Here is a 16,346-nt window from a genome sequence, read left to right as displayed (position 1 = left end):
GAATTGGGACACTTGGAGGTGAAAGAAGAATAAAAGTAATAAAGGCTCACCTAGATTTTCGTTTTATATATATATATATATATATACACACATATATTGAGCTTTAATCAATTAAAACACAAAAGTCCACACACACAATGTATATAGAGAGATAAACAGACAGACACATAGACAGACGATGTATGCATGGGGTCATTATAGTGTGGCCATCTGAACATCACTTTTGACAACAACATATACAATATGCCACATACAGTGCTGGGTAGATTATTCAAATTGTAATGTTGTTTATTACAAATTACATGCTAAAAATTGTACTGTAATCTAATAAAATACATATCGATTTGAAACATAAACATTCTAGTTGATCACTTAATATCAGAAGTGGCTTATATGAAAGGCAAACGCCTCTAGATTATGGTTATTTTACCAAAATAAAATGACCATGCCTTGATTTTCAATTATTTAATTAGGACAGTAAGCTCTGACTTTGCTTAGACAAAAGTCTTTTCACTTAACAGAAATAATGTACAGTATAGAATATAAAGTCATGGTGCAGTGGAAACAGAATTAATATTGTGTATGACTCCCATGAGCTTGGAGGACTGCATCCATACATCTCTGCAATGACTCAAATTACTTATTAATAAAGTCATCTGGAATGGCAAAGAAAGCACTTTTGCAGGACTCCCAGAGTTCACCAATATTCTTTGAATTCATGTTCAATGTCTCCATCTTACTCCAGACATGCTCGATAATGTTCACTTCTGGTGACTGGGATGGCCAATCCTGGAGCACCTTGACCATTGTTTTCAGGAACTTTGATGTGGAGGCTGAAGTATGTGAAGGAGCGCTATCCTGCTGAAGAATTTTCCCTCTTCTGTGGTTTGTAATGTAATAGGCAGCACAATTTTTTAAAACCTCAGGCTCAACCCCAAACCATGATTTGTCCTTCACCAAACTTGACTGATTTCTATGAGAATCTTGGGACCATGCGAGTTCCAATTGGTCTTCTGCAGTATTTGTGATGATTGGGATGCAGTACAACAGATGATTCATCAGAAAAATTTACCTTCTGCCACTTTTCCAAATGATCAACTAGAAGTCAAGTTATTATTTGTTGCTCTTACAACTAAGATCGACGACAAGTCTTTGGTCAGGTAGTGTACTGTAGATTTTCCTTTCTTGTTGATAACAAAAAAAAAAACATAATAATGTGAACACAACACACACAACCATTCAAATATAATTTTATGAGAAAAATTAGACTGATCAAACAAGGCTAATTTGTCTAAACTATTATTTCGGATAAATGCCATTGTTTTAGGAAAAGAGTTTTACATCACAGCAGGAAAATATAAAGCAGCTTAATATCTAGCCTAAACTTTACTGTTGCTGGGAAAACATTGTGCACTCTTGAGTGTATTCTACACAGGTGAGTGGATTTAACAAACCACCTGTAGGAGACGCTCCTTCCTCATTTTCATTTACTGCCACATCAACAACTTATGGCTATTTCATGGCAAGCTCAAAATATACAAAAAAAAAAAAAAAAAAAAAAAAAACATTACAAACAACTTCACATTTCAATAAGAGATGATACACAACCAAATATATAAATGAAAACGAATATACTTAATTCACAAAAACTGTTTATTAAAAGTTAAATATCATTTTTAAATTAATTATTTGATTAAATTTGTCCTGGTGATCCCTTTTTAAAAACATCCAAAGTGTTTTCTTTTTTTATTTAGTGTAGCAACATAACCAATACAATATTTTAGCTTAAAAGGGAATACATTTTAACTCATCCAACCAATCATTTAACCTTTTTACACAATTTAGAAAGTAACAAAACACAATGTAAAAATTAAATAAAGTAACTAATAACAATAATGATTAAAAATAATGTAAACAGTATTAATAACAAAATGTACACAATTCAGGGAGGGTCAAATACACACCCAATAGTCAAACTTTGTATTAAATAATATTAAATCCTTGTTCTTAGTCTAAAGAGGAGAGAGATTGTGAGAGAAAGCGTACTGGTTATTAAATTATAAAGCGCATACCTTGTAGATTAAAACCAAATAACAATTATTTTATGCTTCTACAAAATCTGGATTGAGTAACCTTTCATATTCAGTCTATTTGGTCCAGATATTACTGAATACATTAATCTGAAGGCGAAGAGAAAATGTAATTCTTTCCATAACATAAATGTTGTATACATTTTCCAACCACTCTTGGACTGTAGGGCTTTCAGGAAGTAACCAATGTCTTGTGATTGCTTTTTTGGCCACAGTTATCAATATGTCAGATTGATATTTCTCAGGCCTACTTGTCTGGATGTCAGAAATTCAAAAAAAAAAAAAAAAAAAAAAAGCCGTAAATTGAAAAGGTAGTAAATTATTAAATAATCTTTCCATTACTTCATGCAGGTCCACCCAGAAATGTTTTAATCACTGAACACTGCCAAAATGTATGCCAGTGATTGGAACCCACGCTGTCTCCAGCATTTACTGTCGATTCCTACAGTATGTTTTTTTTTTGTTGTAATGAAAAATCTGATAAGGAATTTTCACCCGAACTGGTGCCACATATATGAATCAGTGCATTTTGATGTGAATTCACATACGACTAACCAATCTTCATTCGAAATAATACAATTATCTTCTTTTTTCCATTCTTCCTTTACATATCGAAGATGACTTTCTGTTGGGTGAGGTTTAATCATCCTTAAATCTATACAAAATGTAGAAATTACACCTTCATTCCAACTGCCTTAATAAGCACCTATGAAAACTTTTTCCACCAAAGCGTTTACAGTAAAAAGAAAAATCCTTGTCTAATGGAACTTAAACTTTCACATTCTAATACAATGTTTTAGGGTTAGCAGCTTGACAGTAATTACAAGTTGGTTGTGCTCTTTCCTCTCAATATGCACCAGTCACTTTCCTATAAACACTCTACTATGACTGAACTATATTTGGGCCATTCTTCAACTACGAGCACTTTCAGCCTTGTGAAGTTGAGTAAAAAAACTTGTTCAAAATTAATGTAACATAGCCTCATAAGTTTAAAAAATTTGTCTAGTTTTAAGATCTGGAAGAGGACAAACTTGGATAAGAAGAGAATTTTTTTTTCCAACGTGAACTAAACAAATGTCAATTCCACCACATCTCAATATACAGCTTTTATTTCAAAATGAAATAAATAATGGTGGTCAAACATTGTCTAAGATCATTTTTGTAATTAGTTTAACCAATCTTTCCACAAAATATATAATAATTATACATTTGCCAATGAAATAAATTAGTTGTATGCTTGATTGTACACCGGTCATACTCTAAAATTTAATATTAATTTAGTTAAAAGTTTATTGGAAAATAAATGAACTGAATTTGTATATTAAATAGAGCATAAACTCATACATTGTAAATACAGTTTTTGTGTGATAAGAACGTTTTAAATATTTTTGAAAAATGTGTGTGGATATGGAAATGACAGTAGTGGAAATGACATTTCAACAGTTTATTGTGAAAAAATGAAAGATAGCTTCACCGATTAGCGTTGACTTGATACTAGCCTTTCATTTATACAAAACACTCTTATTTACCTACATTTTGTTTGTTTTTTTTAAAGCATCTTTGAAGGTGCAACATGTTTGGAAATGACGTAGAATAAATGTATTTCCTTATCAAGCAATGCTTACCTTGATTTTTCTTTAAGTGTTGTAGATAAATTGTAGTTTAAATTCCCTCCACCTTGAACATGTTCTCAGATGGCGCTATTCATTTTCATAGAAACCACCTAAATAATATTTGACACAAACTGTTTAAAGCGACATTACAGTGTTGTGGTGGAAATGACACTGATACTGTCCGACAGCTATATTTTGTATAAAAAATTATATTGATAATAGTCTCACATTAATAACTATATAATATTTCAATTATTTCACTAGCGCTTAATTAAGATACATTAATAGATACTAGATAAGTTATATTTTAAAATCTTATTTCATTGCTGAAGTTTAAAACTCAAAAGGAGGTTGAATAATATGAAAAAAAAGTGTAATCGAAAGCCAATAAATTTTTTTAAAGTAGGTTTTATTGTTAGTTTGATAAAGAAAAAGGAAATTGAATAAAATTATATATATTTGTGGGTATATGATTAAAGGAATTAAAAGTGCCCGTAGTTAAAGAATTACCCTTATTTATATATATAAAAAATAACAAACTGCTAGACTAACTTAAACTAGTCATGTCATTCATATATTGCTGCTCTCCGGTGATTTGAAGTGCTATATTCTGTCCTCATTTGTAAGTCGCTTTGAATAAAAACATCTGTTTGATGAATAACTGTAAGTGTAAAATGCAGAAACAACTATAGAAAAGAGATCAAAATCATAGCTTATACCTGTTGAATGAGTGCTGGTCTGAATGACCATCTGTTTGGACTGGGTTTGGCTCTGGGCAGCTAAGCCCACCTGAGGCTGTTTGACGACCACTCCTGTAGTTTGCACCTGAACAAGTGAAAAACACAAGTAGTCAGCCTGAATAAACACAGAAAAGATGCACAAATTACGTATATGAAAATATTCAAAGAATGTACACCAGGTCTGGTCCACCTTGAGGACAATGTACAAGCCATATTAAACAGCAGGACTTCTTGAAAACAATCCTCAGAGCACTTTCTGATTCAGAAGTAATCAAGCCTCCAAAGTCTATTCAGGTATACGGGAAATGAGCTTCTGTATTTCACTGGAAATCCATCAAGACGTCCAATAAAAAGGTGATATTAGATTACAGAAAAACAAATCATGACGTTATTTGAATATGATAACATGACATTCCTGGTAAGAAATGGGGTAAGACTCATGCATCTTTGTCTCTAGTGTAAAACTAATTTGGCTGAGCTTGGGCTTGTGGGATACTGGTGGTTTTAAGTGAATTAGCCTGTACACCGTGGGCGGTGGTGAGTTAACCAGGAAATGAAGACAAAGTGAAGAGAGGCTGTCATAAAAATGAACCAGTGCGCTGGGAAGGAGGCAGTGTGAAATTAGACTGCTCACACAAACAGTCTACTATTACATAAAACATCAAAACGGCATATTCAGGACAGCCAAATATACCCGAATGGCATATTTATATATGACACTGTCCATTTCTTTAACTATTGTTGGAGAAATCAAACCTGTACAGTAACATTTATGAACACACGGGTCTGTTTTCACAGCGCTGAATGATTATTTGTTTTCCTTCATTATCAAATTACTTTTCCGTTGTTTCATATAGGCAAGCCCTGAAATCATATTCATGATGAATTACATTGCCGCTGAAAAAAATAGGTTGGGGTTTACCAGCTGAGGTGTTCGGGTTGGCTGGCTGTTTTTGAGGGAGGAGCTGACAGACGCAGAGGCCTTCTGGTTTGTGGATTTGGTCAAGGCTGAATCTGAAGGCTTGAGATGGTCGCACTGCTGAATGAAGAGCTGCGAGTTTGGCGTGAGCTGACGGACGGCTGGCAGACTCCTCTAAAAGAATGAACACATCAGCGTCTCTAATTTAGCTCAAACCAAAGAGGTCGTGTCTCATTCATGCACGAGCCACGAAGGTCTGATAATAGATTTCATCTTAAAATCAGGCCAGAAATGAGGTCAGCACCCTCATATGACTTTGTTGAAGCTGCTGATAACATCTAAATGGGTTTCATAAGCAAAGAAGCTGCAGTCACCTTCAGGAAAGGCACTAGATATGGCTGAGGAGACGATTTGAGCTCCATGTAGAGTTTCTCAGTGAATTCTTCAGCCTCAAGTTTCCCATCCTAGAGTACTCGCAGAGAAAACATCAAAAGCACATTAAAGTATCCCAAAAATAGTCACTGTTTGGATTATAATTAGAAAATACCAAGGAATCTATGACTGTATCTGAAGTGCAGTGATTCATATTTTTCTGGCTTGTTACAGTGTCTTGCACTAACATTGGCACCCTTGGTAAATATGATCAAAGAAGTATGTGTATAAAATATTTTGAGTAATCTCTTGATTAAAATGTACAGTGCATTCGGAAAGTATTCACAGCGCTTCACTTTTTCCACATTTTTTTTTTTTTTATGTTACAGCCTTATTCCAAAATAGAATAAATTCATTTATTTCCTCAAAATTCTACACACAATACCCCATAATGACAATGTGAAAAAAAAAGATTTATTTAAATTGTTGCAAATTTATTAAAAATAAAAAACCTGAAAAATCACATATACATAAGTATTCACAGCCTTTGCTCAATGCTATGTTGATGCACCTTTGGCAGCAATTACAGCCTTAAGTCTTTTTGAATATGATACCACAAACTTAACACACCTGTCTTTGGTAATTTTTTGCCCATTCCTCTTTGCAGTAGCTCTCAATCTCTTATCAGGTTGGATGGGAGGGCACAGAGTACAGCCATTTTTTTAGATCTCTCCAGAGATGTTCAATAGGATTTAGGTTTAGGCTCTGCCTGGGCCACTCAAGGACATTCACTGTGTTGTTGTGGAGCCACTCTATTGATATTTTGGCAGTGTGATTTGGGTCACTCTCTTGCTGGAAGATGCACCATCACCCGAGGTCAAGAGCACTCTAAAGCAGGTTTTTATTCAGGATGTCTCTGTACATTCCTGCATTCATTTTTACCTCTATCCTGACTAGTCTTCCAGTTCCTACTGCTGATAAAACATTCCCACAGCATGATGTTGCCACCACCATGCTTCACTGTAGAGATAGTATTAACCTGGTGATGAGCGGTGCCTGGTTTTCTCCAAACGTCACGCCTGGCATTCACTCCAAAGAGATCAAATTTCGTCTCATCAGACCAGAGAATTTAGTTTCTTATGGTCTGAGAGTCCTTCAGATGCCTTTTGGCAAACTCTAGGCGGGGAGTGGCTTCCGTCTAGCCACTTTACCATAGAGGCCTGAATGGTGGATTGCTGCACAGATGGTTGTCCTTCTGTAAGGTTCTCCTCTCTCCACAGAGGAATGCTGGAGCTCAGACAGAGTGACCATCAGGTTATTGATCACCTCCATGAGGCCCTTCTCCCCCGATCACTCAGCTTAGATGGCCGGGCAGCTCTAGGTAGAGTCCTGTTGTTTCCAAACATCTTCCACGTCTGGATGAGGGAGGCCACTGTGCTCATTGGAACTTTCAGAGCAGCAGAAATGTTTCTGTACCCCTCCCCAGCCTTGTGCCTGGAGACAATCCTCCAATTAAGCTGCTGAAACATCTCAGGAATAATCAAATTTTAATAAAATTGCAACAGTTTCAAAAACTCTTTTTTCCGCATCGTCAATTTGGGGTATTGTGTGCAGAATTTTAAGAAAATAAATGAATTTAATCCATTTTGGAATAAGGCTGTAACATAAAAAATGTAGAAAAAGTGAAGCGCTATGAACACTTTCAGGATGCGCTGTATGTAATATCAAACATATGGTATTTTTACAAAGTGAAAGAAACTGTAAACAAAAAAGTACTATGAAGCTGTAGACCACAATAAATCACAGAGCGGGAGGTGGCACATGCTTACAGTAGGTACACAGTGTGCAAAAGTTACCAACTTTACTTCAATCAATATCTACAAAGGTCCAAACTGTGTGACCTTAGCTCAATAACAATGTGTAGAGAGCTTTAGGGAATGGATGGCTTGGTTGATCAGCAGCATCCAAGACTTACATCACACAAAGTGCAATCAAAGATGTAACAAGCTGTGGCATAATCCATGCCGCCACTGGACTCTAGAGCACTTCTCTATCTGGCAATCAAATAGAAGATTCTGAGTCTGACAGTTGGCTGGAGAATGGTATTTGGATGACTCCATTGTGCCAAGCATAAAGTGAACGAGTTTGGTGTGCAGTTTCCTGACCTCAACCTGATTGATCATCTTTGTGATGAATTTGAGTTGAGACTGAGACGGGTCATCTTGTACATCAGTCCCTAACCTCACCAATGCTCTTCTAGAAGAAATTCATAATTTCCCAAAAAACACACTCCTAAACCGTTATAGCTGCCAACTCCATATTAAACCACACCGTGTAAAATTAGAATGGCATTAAATTCATGTTTAAGGCAGATGTCCCAAAACATTTGGCAATATAGTAATGTATTAATAATGTTAATGTTCATAGTAATAAATATACTGTATATGTGAGTGTGTTGCGCATGCATGTTTCACCCCTATGAATTCATATGCTCAAAGCATTTTTAAATAATATTTGCATAGATAATTCTCTGTTTTGGTAGACATGAGTGACTAACAACAGGAAAATATTCAGCTATGACCAGCTGTTTGCAGGGGTTTAAATAACGGCAAACACTCAAAATGCCCATTTCTGCCATCAGGGGTCCGTTTTTCGTACCTCGCTTAAATGATCTATTTGGCAGATCCTGGATCTTTTAATCTTGATAACTGATCTCTGGCTAATTTGGTTCTTCAAACAAGTTTGTGAATCAGATTAAAATGTCTGGATAAACTGATCTGAGATCGCTGTGTATGTTGTGAAGGACACATCTATTAATCCTCAAAATCATGATCAGTAATGCAACGATTGGCTGACTGCACAGTAGCGTAATGACATCTTCTGATTCATATTCCATTATCCATGTGAGCAAAATTACATGAAATTCATATTAAACGGTTTGTTAAATATGACATGCAATAACTTTCCACATTTGTTGTGAGCTGCAGGCTTTACACTTTCATGTGTCAAGAGTATTCATCGTGTGAATTTTTTAATGCATATCAACATATTTAGGCCTAATCAAGTTTTTTTAATCGGTGTAAGGAATAACTGTATAAATAAATTTTGCATTAAAAAAGCATTTTGATATCAGTAAAGGCGTCTGCAACTTTTGCAAACCAACAAATCACTGGCAAATTAGCGGTCAAAACAGGAGCATGACAGCATAAATTTTTCTCTTTTTTTTAAAGTTGAATATTGTGCATTGTACGTGTTTGTATCTAAAAAAATTCACATCAATACATTTTCTCTTTGAACCACCAGGTGGCAGTCTTTGTAATTTTATTTCAGAGTGCAGATTGCATAAGTTCTTTTAATATATATATATATATATATATATATATATATATATATATATATATATATATATATATATTTTATTTTTTTTTTTACTTAATATATAGCTAAAAATATATATTTACTATTTTCCCAAGTGTTTATAACTACTGTAAGAAAATATCAGCATTTGGTACATGCTTTCAGTATTATCTTTGCTTGAACTGACTCGATCTAATCCTGTTTATATGAAATGAACCTGCTCGCAAGCAGGTTTGAGCTACCAGAAGTGTTGCTGTGACAAAAACTCTCGGATGAGTTTTGAAGAACTAAACGATCCTGGATTGTGTCAAATCGTGAATAACCAAATCCAGCTAATTGAGTAATCCACGTACGAGGAACAGACCTCAGGGTAATAGTTCAGAAATGCCAGTCAAATACAAATGTATGAATCTGCCTGATCTTGTACAAACACACTGTTAAGAGGATTTTTGAGTTAAATCTCCGAGAATCGTTGAGACTTGAAGATGTTAGTTGGATTTTGGGGTCTGAAAATCTCCAAAACTACAATCTGACATCATTTCAGAATGTGGTGATGTAGATGGTTTCAAAAAAGTCCTTAATTCTCATCCAAAAACATTTTAAAACATAAATGGTTAACATTTTGTGCAAAAGACTTTTTTCACAGACTTCTTTGCTCAAGTTTACCAAGTGTACAAATTTGAGGGCACTGTATTATTTTTGTCGTATGACATATTCAGTGAGCATCATTTCAACTCGCCATTGGTTAATGTCTAAAATTAAAGCTGCCTTACACAGTTTAAGTGCAATGAATCTTAGCATTGTAACCCGGGAACATCTTCTTACATGGTTGTTCAAGAACTGAATTGCTACAATGGTCCCCATCAGGGTATTTGCTTACTTCAATCTAAACATCAACATCTATTCTTGGCCATGCAGAATATACTGGATTGTGATTTATGTAATGCATTGATTTTGGTTGCCAAAAGCGACATCATACCAGCAGGCCTTTGACAAGAGCGCGGACGTTTTGGGCCATGTTAGCAGAGCGAGTGCCACTTGATGCCAGCTTCATAAGAGTGACCAGGAAGTTCTTACACTTCTTCACATTCTCCAAGGTCTCCTGGTGGCACAAATTCAGACATTACTAGTTTCATGATGCACATAGTGTTGAAGTCAGAATTATTAGTCCCCCGTGTTTATTTTTTTTACCCAATTTCTGTTTAACAGAGTTTTTTTTTCAACACATTTCTAAACATAATAGTTCTTAGTAAACTCATTTCTAATAACTGATTTATTTTATCCTTGCCATGATGACAGTACATAATATTTGACTAGATATTTTAATGATGGTTTGTTCTGTAGAGTGACTGTAGACTATTGAAAAAATATAGTTGAAAGGGGCCTTAAAAATTAAAAAACCTTAAAAAATATTATAGTCGAAATAAAACAAATAAAACTTTCTCCAGAAGAAAAAATATTATCAGACATACTGTGAAAATGTCCTTGCTCTGTTAAACATAATTTGGGAAATATTTAAAAGAGAAAAAAAATTCAAAAGGGGGTTAATAATTCTGACTTCAACTGTAATTAAAATAAAGAAAAAACTGGCCTTAATAAAAGTTGATTAATTGTTAGTGCTCTTTTTCTGTACGTTTACTTTTAGATGACCTAATATCAGTCACTTTTATATACTTAATAAAATATATTGTCTTCTTCAAACTACAAATAAAACAGTATAATAACAGATGAATGAAATCTTAGACAAATGGTTATGTATATTAATACTGTACATTATCACTTTACAATACCTAAATGACCTCAAGCCTTTAAATTGATTACATTTTTTAATCACATTTGAATCATATTTTTAGACAATTTAGTCAACTTTTAGTCAATTTAGACATATGTAATCCCTGTAATTAATTGGACATGAAATAACTTTTGGCTTTTAAAAGTTCTACATTTTAATCCGACAGGTTAATGTAAAATGTTTGATATGCAAATTCTACTGTAGGCCAAATTTATAAATGATTAAAGTCAAAATTCTGGTAAAAAAAAAACCCATTGTACAGTTGCACCTTGATTTAATTTTAAATACACCTATTCAGGTCATGGTTGATATGGTTTACTCATTTTCAGGTATAGTAAAAAGTGCAATAATTTTTAAATTGTTTGAGATATTTAAAAATATTTTATTTAATATTATATTTAACACTTAGTATACTTTATTATCAACACACCCAGTGCTTTAATATATTGAGACTAATCTGAAGATGAGTTTGACTTGAAGAATGAACTCAGAGATGAAGTAAATAACAATATATAACTGTATACAGTTGTAATTTAGTGTTTGAGGTTAATGTTGATGATGTGGTGGATTAATACAGAAAGAATTCTATTGATTTACTGATTGTGTTTGGACGCTTTTCACAAGAATGTTAAGACAATTAGTTATCAGCATCTTAAATCCTTAAAAGTTTTTAATATTTTGAGTTTTAAAAATGTATGTATATTTATATGCATTTACATATGTATTATATCATCTTTGCATCAAATTACACAAAACTAATTTTACCGCTTGTGCAGGGTGTTTCTTATGCAGCGCCTATGGGACAGGACAGTAAATTTGATGTTATTCTCTACTCTGTCTGCCGTTACAGTCTCACACATTTTTTTCCCCTTTCTTAAAGTCTTGATCAGATCATCGGGGAGTTTTTTTTTTCTTTCAGCAAATGGGGCTGTAAAAATTATTTGTTGTACTCTCCCATTCACAGCGCTCTAAGTTTAGCCAACCATGAAGACTTCTGCTACTGAAAAAACACAGAAATGTGAAAAGGGTTATGCCATGTGGCATTTTAATCCTGAGTAAACACATGAGTAAGATCATCCATTTTGCTATGGCTAAGACATTACAGCACTTAATATTCCAATAAAAAAACAACAACAGCACTCCTTCATTTAAAGTTCTGAAGTGATGATTCTGAATCAGCTTTTTTCATCTGTTAACTTGAGATTTGATTCTATGGTGGAAGTAGTTCTATTAAAAATAGGGCTTTCGGACAATCTGTAGCTGTTTTTATTATAACTAGGAAAGTAAAGTTCATAGACCAACTTTATGGTGTCTTGAGAAAGCCTCGTCTGAAAATAGTAGTAGTTTCAAGGTTTAAATAATTGAAGTCGTTTTTAAGAAGTTTGAAACAGTCATAAATGTCAGCATGTTTCTAGTAAGGATTGAAATGTTTCTTGCTAGGCAGTTGATGGGGGGTTCTGAATGGTTGCTAGGGTGTTCTGAGTGGCTGCTTAGGTGTTGCTAGACAGTTGCTAGGGTGTCCTGAGTGGTTGCTAAGGCACTGCTATGGTGTTTTGACTGTCATTAAGGCATTGCTAGATGGTTGCTAAGGTGTTCCAAGTAGTTGTTAAGGTGTTGCTAGAGTATTCTGAGTGTTTGCTATGTGGTTGCCAGGATGTTCTAAGTAGTTGCTAAGGCATTGCTAAACGGTTTCTAGTATGTTCTAGGTCATTGTTAAGGTGTTGCTAGGGTGTTGAGTGGTTGCTAGGCGGTTGCTAATGTGTTCTGAGTGGTTGAAACGGCAATCCTAGGTGGTTGCTAAGGTTTTGCTAGGTGGTTGCTAGGGTGTTCCTAGGAAGTTTCTAAGGTGTTGCTAGGCGGTTGCAAAGATGTTGTTAGGTGGTTGCTAGGATTTTATAGGTGGCAGCTAAGGCGTTTGTAGGTAGTTGCTAAGGCGTTGCTAGGCAGTTGTTAGGGTGTTCTAGGTGGTTGCTAAGGCGTTGCTAGGTGGTGGCTAAGGTGTTTTGATTGGTTGCTAGGTGGTGGTTGCTGAAGTGTTCTGATTGGTTGCTAGGTTGTTAATAAGGTGATGCTAGGTGGTTGTTAAGGTGTTTTGAGTGGTCACAAACTCTAGTTCGTTGCTAAGATGCTGCTAGGGTGTTCTGAGTGGTTGCTAGGCAGTTCCTAAGGCGTTGTTAGGTGGTTGCTGGGCAGTTGCTAAGGTGTTCTGAGTAGTTGCTAGGAAGTTGCTAACAAATTAGCATGGTTATGGTATGAATTGGCATGTTGCTAGTATGTTTAGTATGAATTAGCATGTTGTTAGCATGATTAGTATGTTTGTTAGTATGTTGGTTAAGAAGTTTCCAGTATTGATTAGTATATTGCTAGTATGGATTGGTATGTTTTAGTGTGTCCAATGTAAAGTCAATGGCAATGGCACTTTTTTTTTACATTGGAAGTCTATGGAACAGTTGCTAGGGTGCCATACATGGTTGCTAGGGTGTGGTTAGTAGTTTGAAAGGTTATCAATGATTGGCAGATTGGTAGTCTGAGTTAATTAAGCATAACCTTAAGTTTTTATAACAGTCTGGCACAAAGTTATGAGCTCACAAAGTTTGGTCCAATTTTAAGTCAATGGGACTTTTCAGAATTTTCCAGGACAGTTTTGGGAAAACCGAAAGACAGATCAGTTGGAAAAGACATGGAGGATAGAAGAAAATGATGATGTTTTTGTAGCATAACAGTATGTTGGCTTTCTCAAGCCACCATAATTACACTATTGTCCATCAAATAGATGCATAAACACAATACTAATTTTGTGTGGTGTGGATCTATATCAAGATGTAGATATATGTAGATCTTGTAGATTTATATAAAACTATTCATGCTATAAAGCTCATATATCTCAATGATCTAGATTACTAGTCAACAAAATAGCATCTCCATGGTCATAACAATATACTAAAATTAACCAAATGGCCTTTTTTTGGCCAAGTTTGGACCTCTAGAGGTGTTCTAAAGATATCTGAAAAATTCTAAACATTTCTATTTTTTAATAATTCAGTCTTTGGGTAATTAATATCTGTGTATCCTTACACACATGAACTTACAGCTGTAACAGTGACCGGTGTTGAGGTTGTGTTTGTGCTGGATCTGGGTGGTACATTAGGAGACACCACTCGCGGGGCATTACTCTGGATGGAGGGCCCACCTTTGCCCACAGACTGCAGACAAATGAAGCGCACACACATGATTATGTAGATAAATGTGACACGGAATGACCTACATTTCTATTTAAATCACTGAGGGAGAGCTAACAATGCATTTCAGTCAACACTTGCCCTGAAGGCACAGTATGAATCATTTTTGTTTTGTTTTGTTGTTTGGATCAATAATTGATGCAGCCAAAGTGAGTAATACCTTTCCAGCGGAGGTATTAATTACTGTAGTTGCAGTGACAGAATTAGTCCTCTGGTTAAATGTCCCTGGTGTGCTGCTGTTTGGAGTCATTTGACTGGCTTTGATAACTGGCCCCATGGTAGAGCTGGGCTTTCTGACGGCTGTGCCTACAACAGCGGCCGGCTTACTGATGGTGGTTCCTGCTGAACATGATGGCGTGAAAACAGCAGTTCCTGTAGCTGTGGCTGGTTTCTGCACGGCAGTCCCCACAGTAGGGTTGAGTTTAATATTGGCGGTAGCTGATGCACTTGTAGGAGGGAGAGAAACTCTGATGATCGGTGTGGTGTTTACAATTGCCTGTGAAAAAAATGATATACAGAATAAAATGGGTTATTTCATTTTTTTTCAAGAGAAGTTACAGAAAAAATTAAAAAGAGAAGTCAAACATTTTGATAATGAGCCTTTGCCAGTGTTTGAAACATCAGTTTTTTCCTTTTTCCTGTCATTCGTTTAATAAAGTATTGAGCGTGGATTCTTCTTTGGTACTAATTTGATCACAGCACCAAACTTGCCTCGAAAAACACAAGAATACTTGTTACAATCTGAGAGTGTTCAATAGATAGTTCATCCTTGAAAATTTACTCACTATTTACTCTCCATCAAGTGATTCTAAACCATCCTGAGCAGATGCTGTGGTGGTCTTGGAAGAGCGGAGAGCGTGAGACTGATATCTGAAAGATCAGAGTGGCAGGCAAGTCTTCGCATTGATCCTGTGGGCCAGCCTGAACACCTGCCGGTGACCTACTCACATCTGCAGCTTCTCCATGACTGACGTCCAGTGTTCTCCAACCTCTGGTGCCTAGACAGCAGCTCTGCACAGGAAGTTTGGCTAAAGGAGAAACGGTTGTGCCCAGCGGAGCCTGGTTTCTCTGAAGGTTTTCTCTTTCACATTCATCAATTGGTGAAGTTTTGTTCCTCACCACTGTTGCCACTGGCTTGCTTGGTTTGGGACTTGTGAAGCCACGCAGAGGGATTTGCTCTTCAGTTTTTGGACTTTCAGTGAAAATTAAACCACACTGAACTGAACTAGGGCGACACGGCGGCACAGTAGGTAGCGTTGTTGCCTCACAGCAAGAAGGTTGCTGGTTCGAGCCTCGGCTGGGTCAGCTGGCGTTTTTGTGTGGAGTTTGTATGTTCCCCCTTGTTTGCGTGGGTTTCCTCTGGGTGGTCTGGTTTCCCCCACAAGTCCAAAGACATGCAGTGTAGGTGAATTGGGTAAGCTAAAACATTGTCTGTATTGTTTGTGTGTAAATGATTGTATAGGGATGTTTCCCAGTGATGGGTTGCAGCTGTAAGGGCATCCATTGCGTAAAACATATGTTGGATAAGTTGGTGGTTCATTCCGCTCTGGCGACCCCAGATTAATAAAGAGACTAAGCCAAAAAAAAAATGAATGAATGAATGAACTGAACTAAACTTTAACTCTGAAAACTGGACTGACACAGTTTCAACTTACAAGAACTTCTATGTTAAGCTGGTTTGACTGGTTTGATCTACCCTGTAAAAGCTCTATAGAAATAAACATGAATTAAATTGTAGATTTTTTGAAGATAAGCTGAAACCTGTATCTATTGACTTCCACCGTAGGAAAAAACAAATGCTATGGAAGCCAATGTTTACCAAAAGAAAGAAACTCATAAAGGTCTGAAAAAAGTAAAGGGTAAAAAAGTGATGATGACAGAACTTTCATTTTAGGTGAACAATTCCATTCATGCTTTTTAACTTATCAATACAAAAACCAAAATAATGATGAAAACAGGAAATATAAAAACATAAAAACTAATTTAAGACATTAATTAAAAATGTGTCTTAGTGACACTAACATCATAAAACAAGGCACCCTCATTATTTGCTCAATATTTATTGAGGTAAAGTTGGTTTTATATTCGCACATTCGTTCAGTGACCACTTGTGACATGCTCCCTATATTGTTTACCGTGTTGCTTTGAATAGTTGACTGATATCACATGTAAAATATGACTTTAAAACAACATTAGCACTATTTAACTGACAGAACAATGTGCT

At 35.6% G+C, this 16,346-nt stretch overlaps 2 protein-coding genes across 4 annotated transcripts in view; one reads left to right on the top strand and one right to left on the bottom strand.

The window, feature by feature from the left end:
• vipas39 (VPS33B interacting protein, apical-basolateral polarity regulator, spe-39 homolog) overlaps positions 1-16,346 on the top strand; it is a 219,917-nt gene that overhangs the window by 115,854 nt on the left and 87,717 nt on the right. The window lies entirely within an intron of this gene.
• Positions 1-16,346, bottom strand: part of taf4b (TAF4B RNA polymerase II, TATA box binding protein (TBP)-associated factor) — a 35,982-nt gene that overhangs the window by 18,150 nt on the left and 1,486 nt on the right. For both annotated transcript variants that reach the window (XM_087298101.1, XM_087298102.1), the window contains 6 exons: positions 14,283-14,618; positions 13,973-14,086; positions 10,071-10,193; positions 5,737-5,826; positions 5,366-5,536; positions 4,423-4,528 (listed from right to left, as the gene is read on the bottom strand). In XM_087298101.1, coding sequence (XP_087154227.1) covers positions 4,423-4,528; positions 5,366-5,536; positions 5,737-5,826; positions 10,071-10,193; positions 13,973-14,086; positions 14,283-14,618 — 940 coding nt within the window. The remainder of the gene's footprint in view (positions 1-4,422; positions 4,529-5,365; positions 5,537-5,736; positions 5,827-10,070; positions 10,194-13,972; positions 14,087-14,282; positions 14,619-16,346) is intronic.

Source organism: Danio rerio, chromosome 20, assembly GCF_052040795.2.
Source record: "Danio rerio strain M-AB ecotype USA chromosome 20, GRCz13ab, whole genome shotgun sequence".
In the NCBI taxonomy this organism is placed as follows: domain Eukaryota; kingdom Metazoa; phylum Chordata; class Actinopteri; order Cypriniformes; family Danionidae; genus Danio; species Danio rerio.
This window is presented reverse-complemented; position numbering and strand designations above follow the sequence as displayed.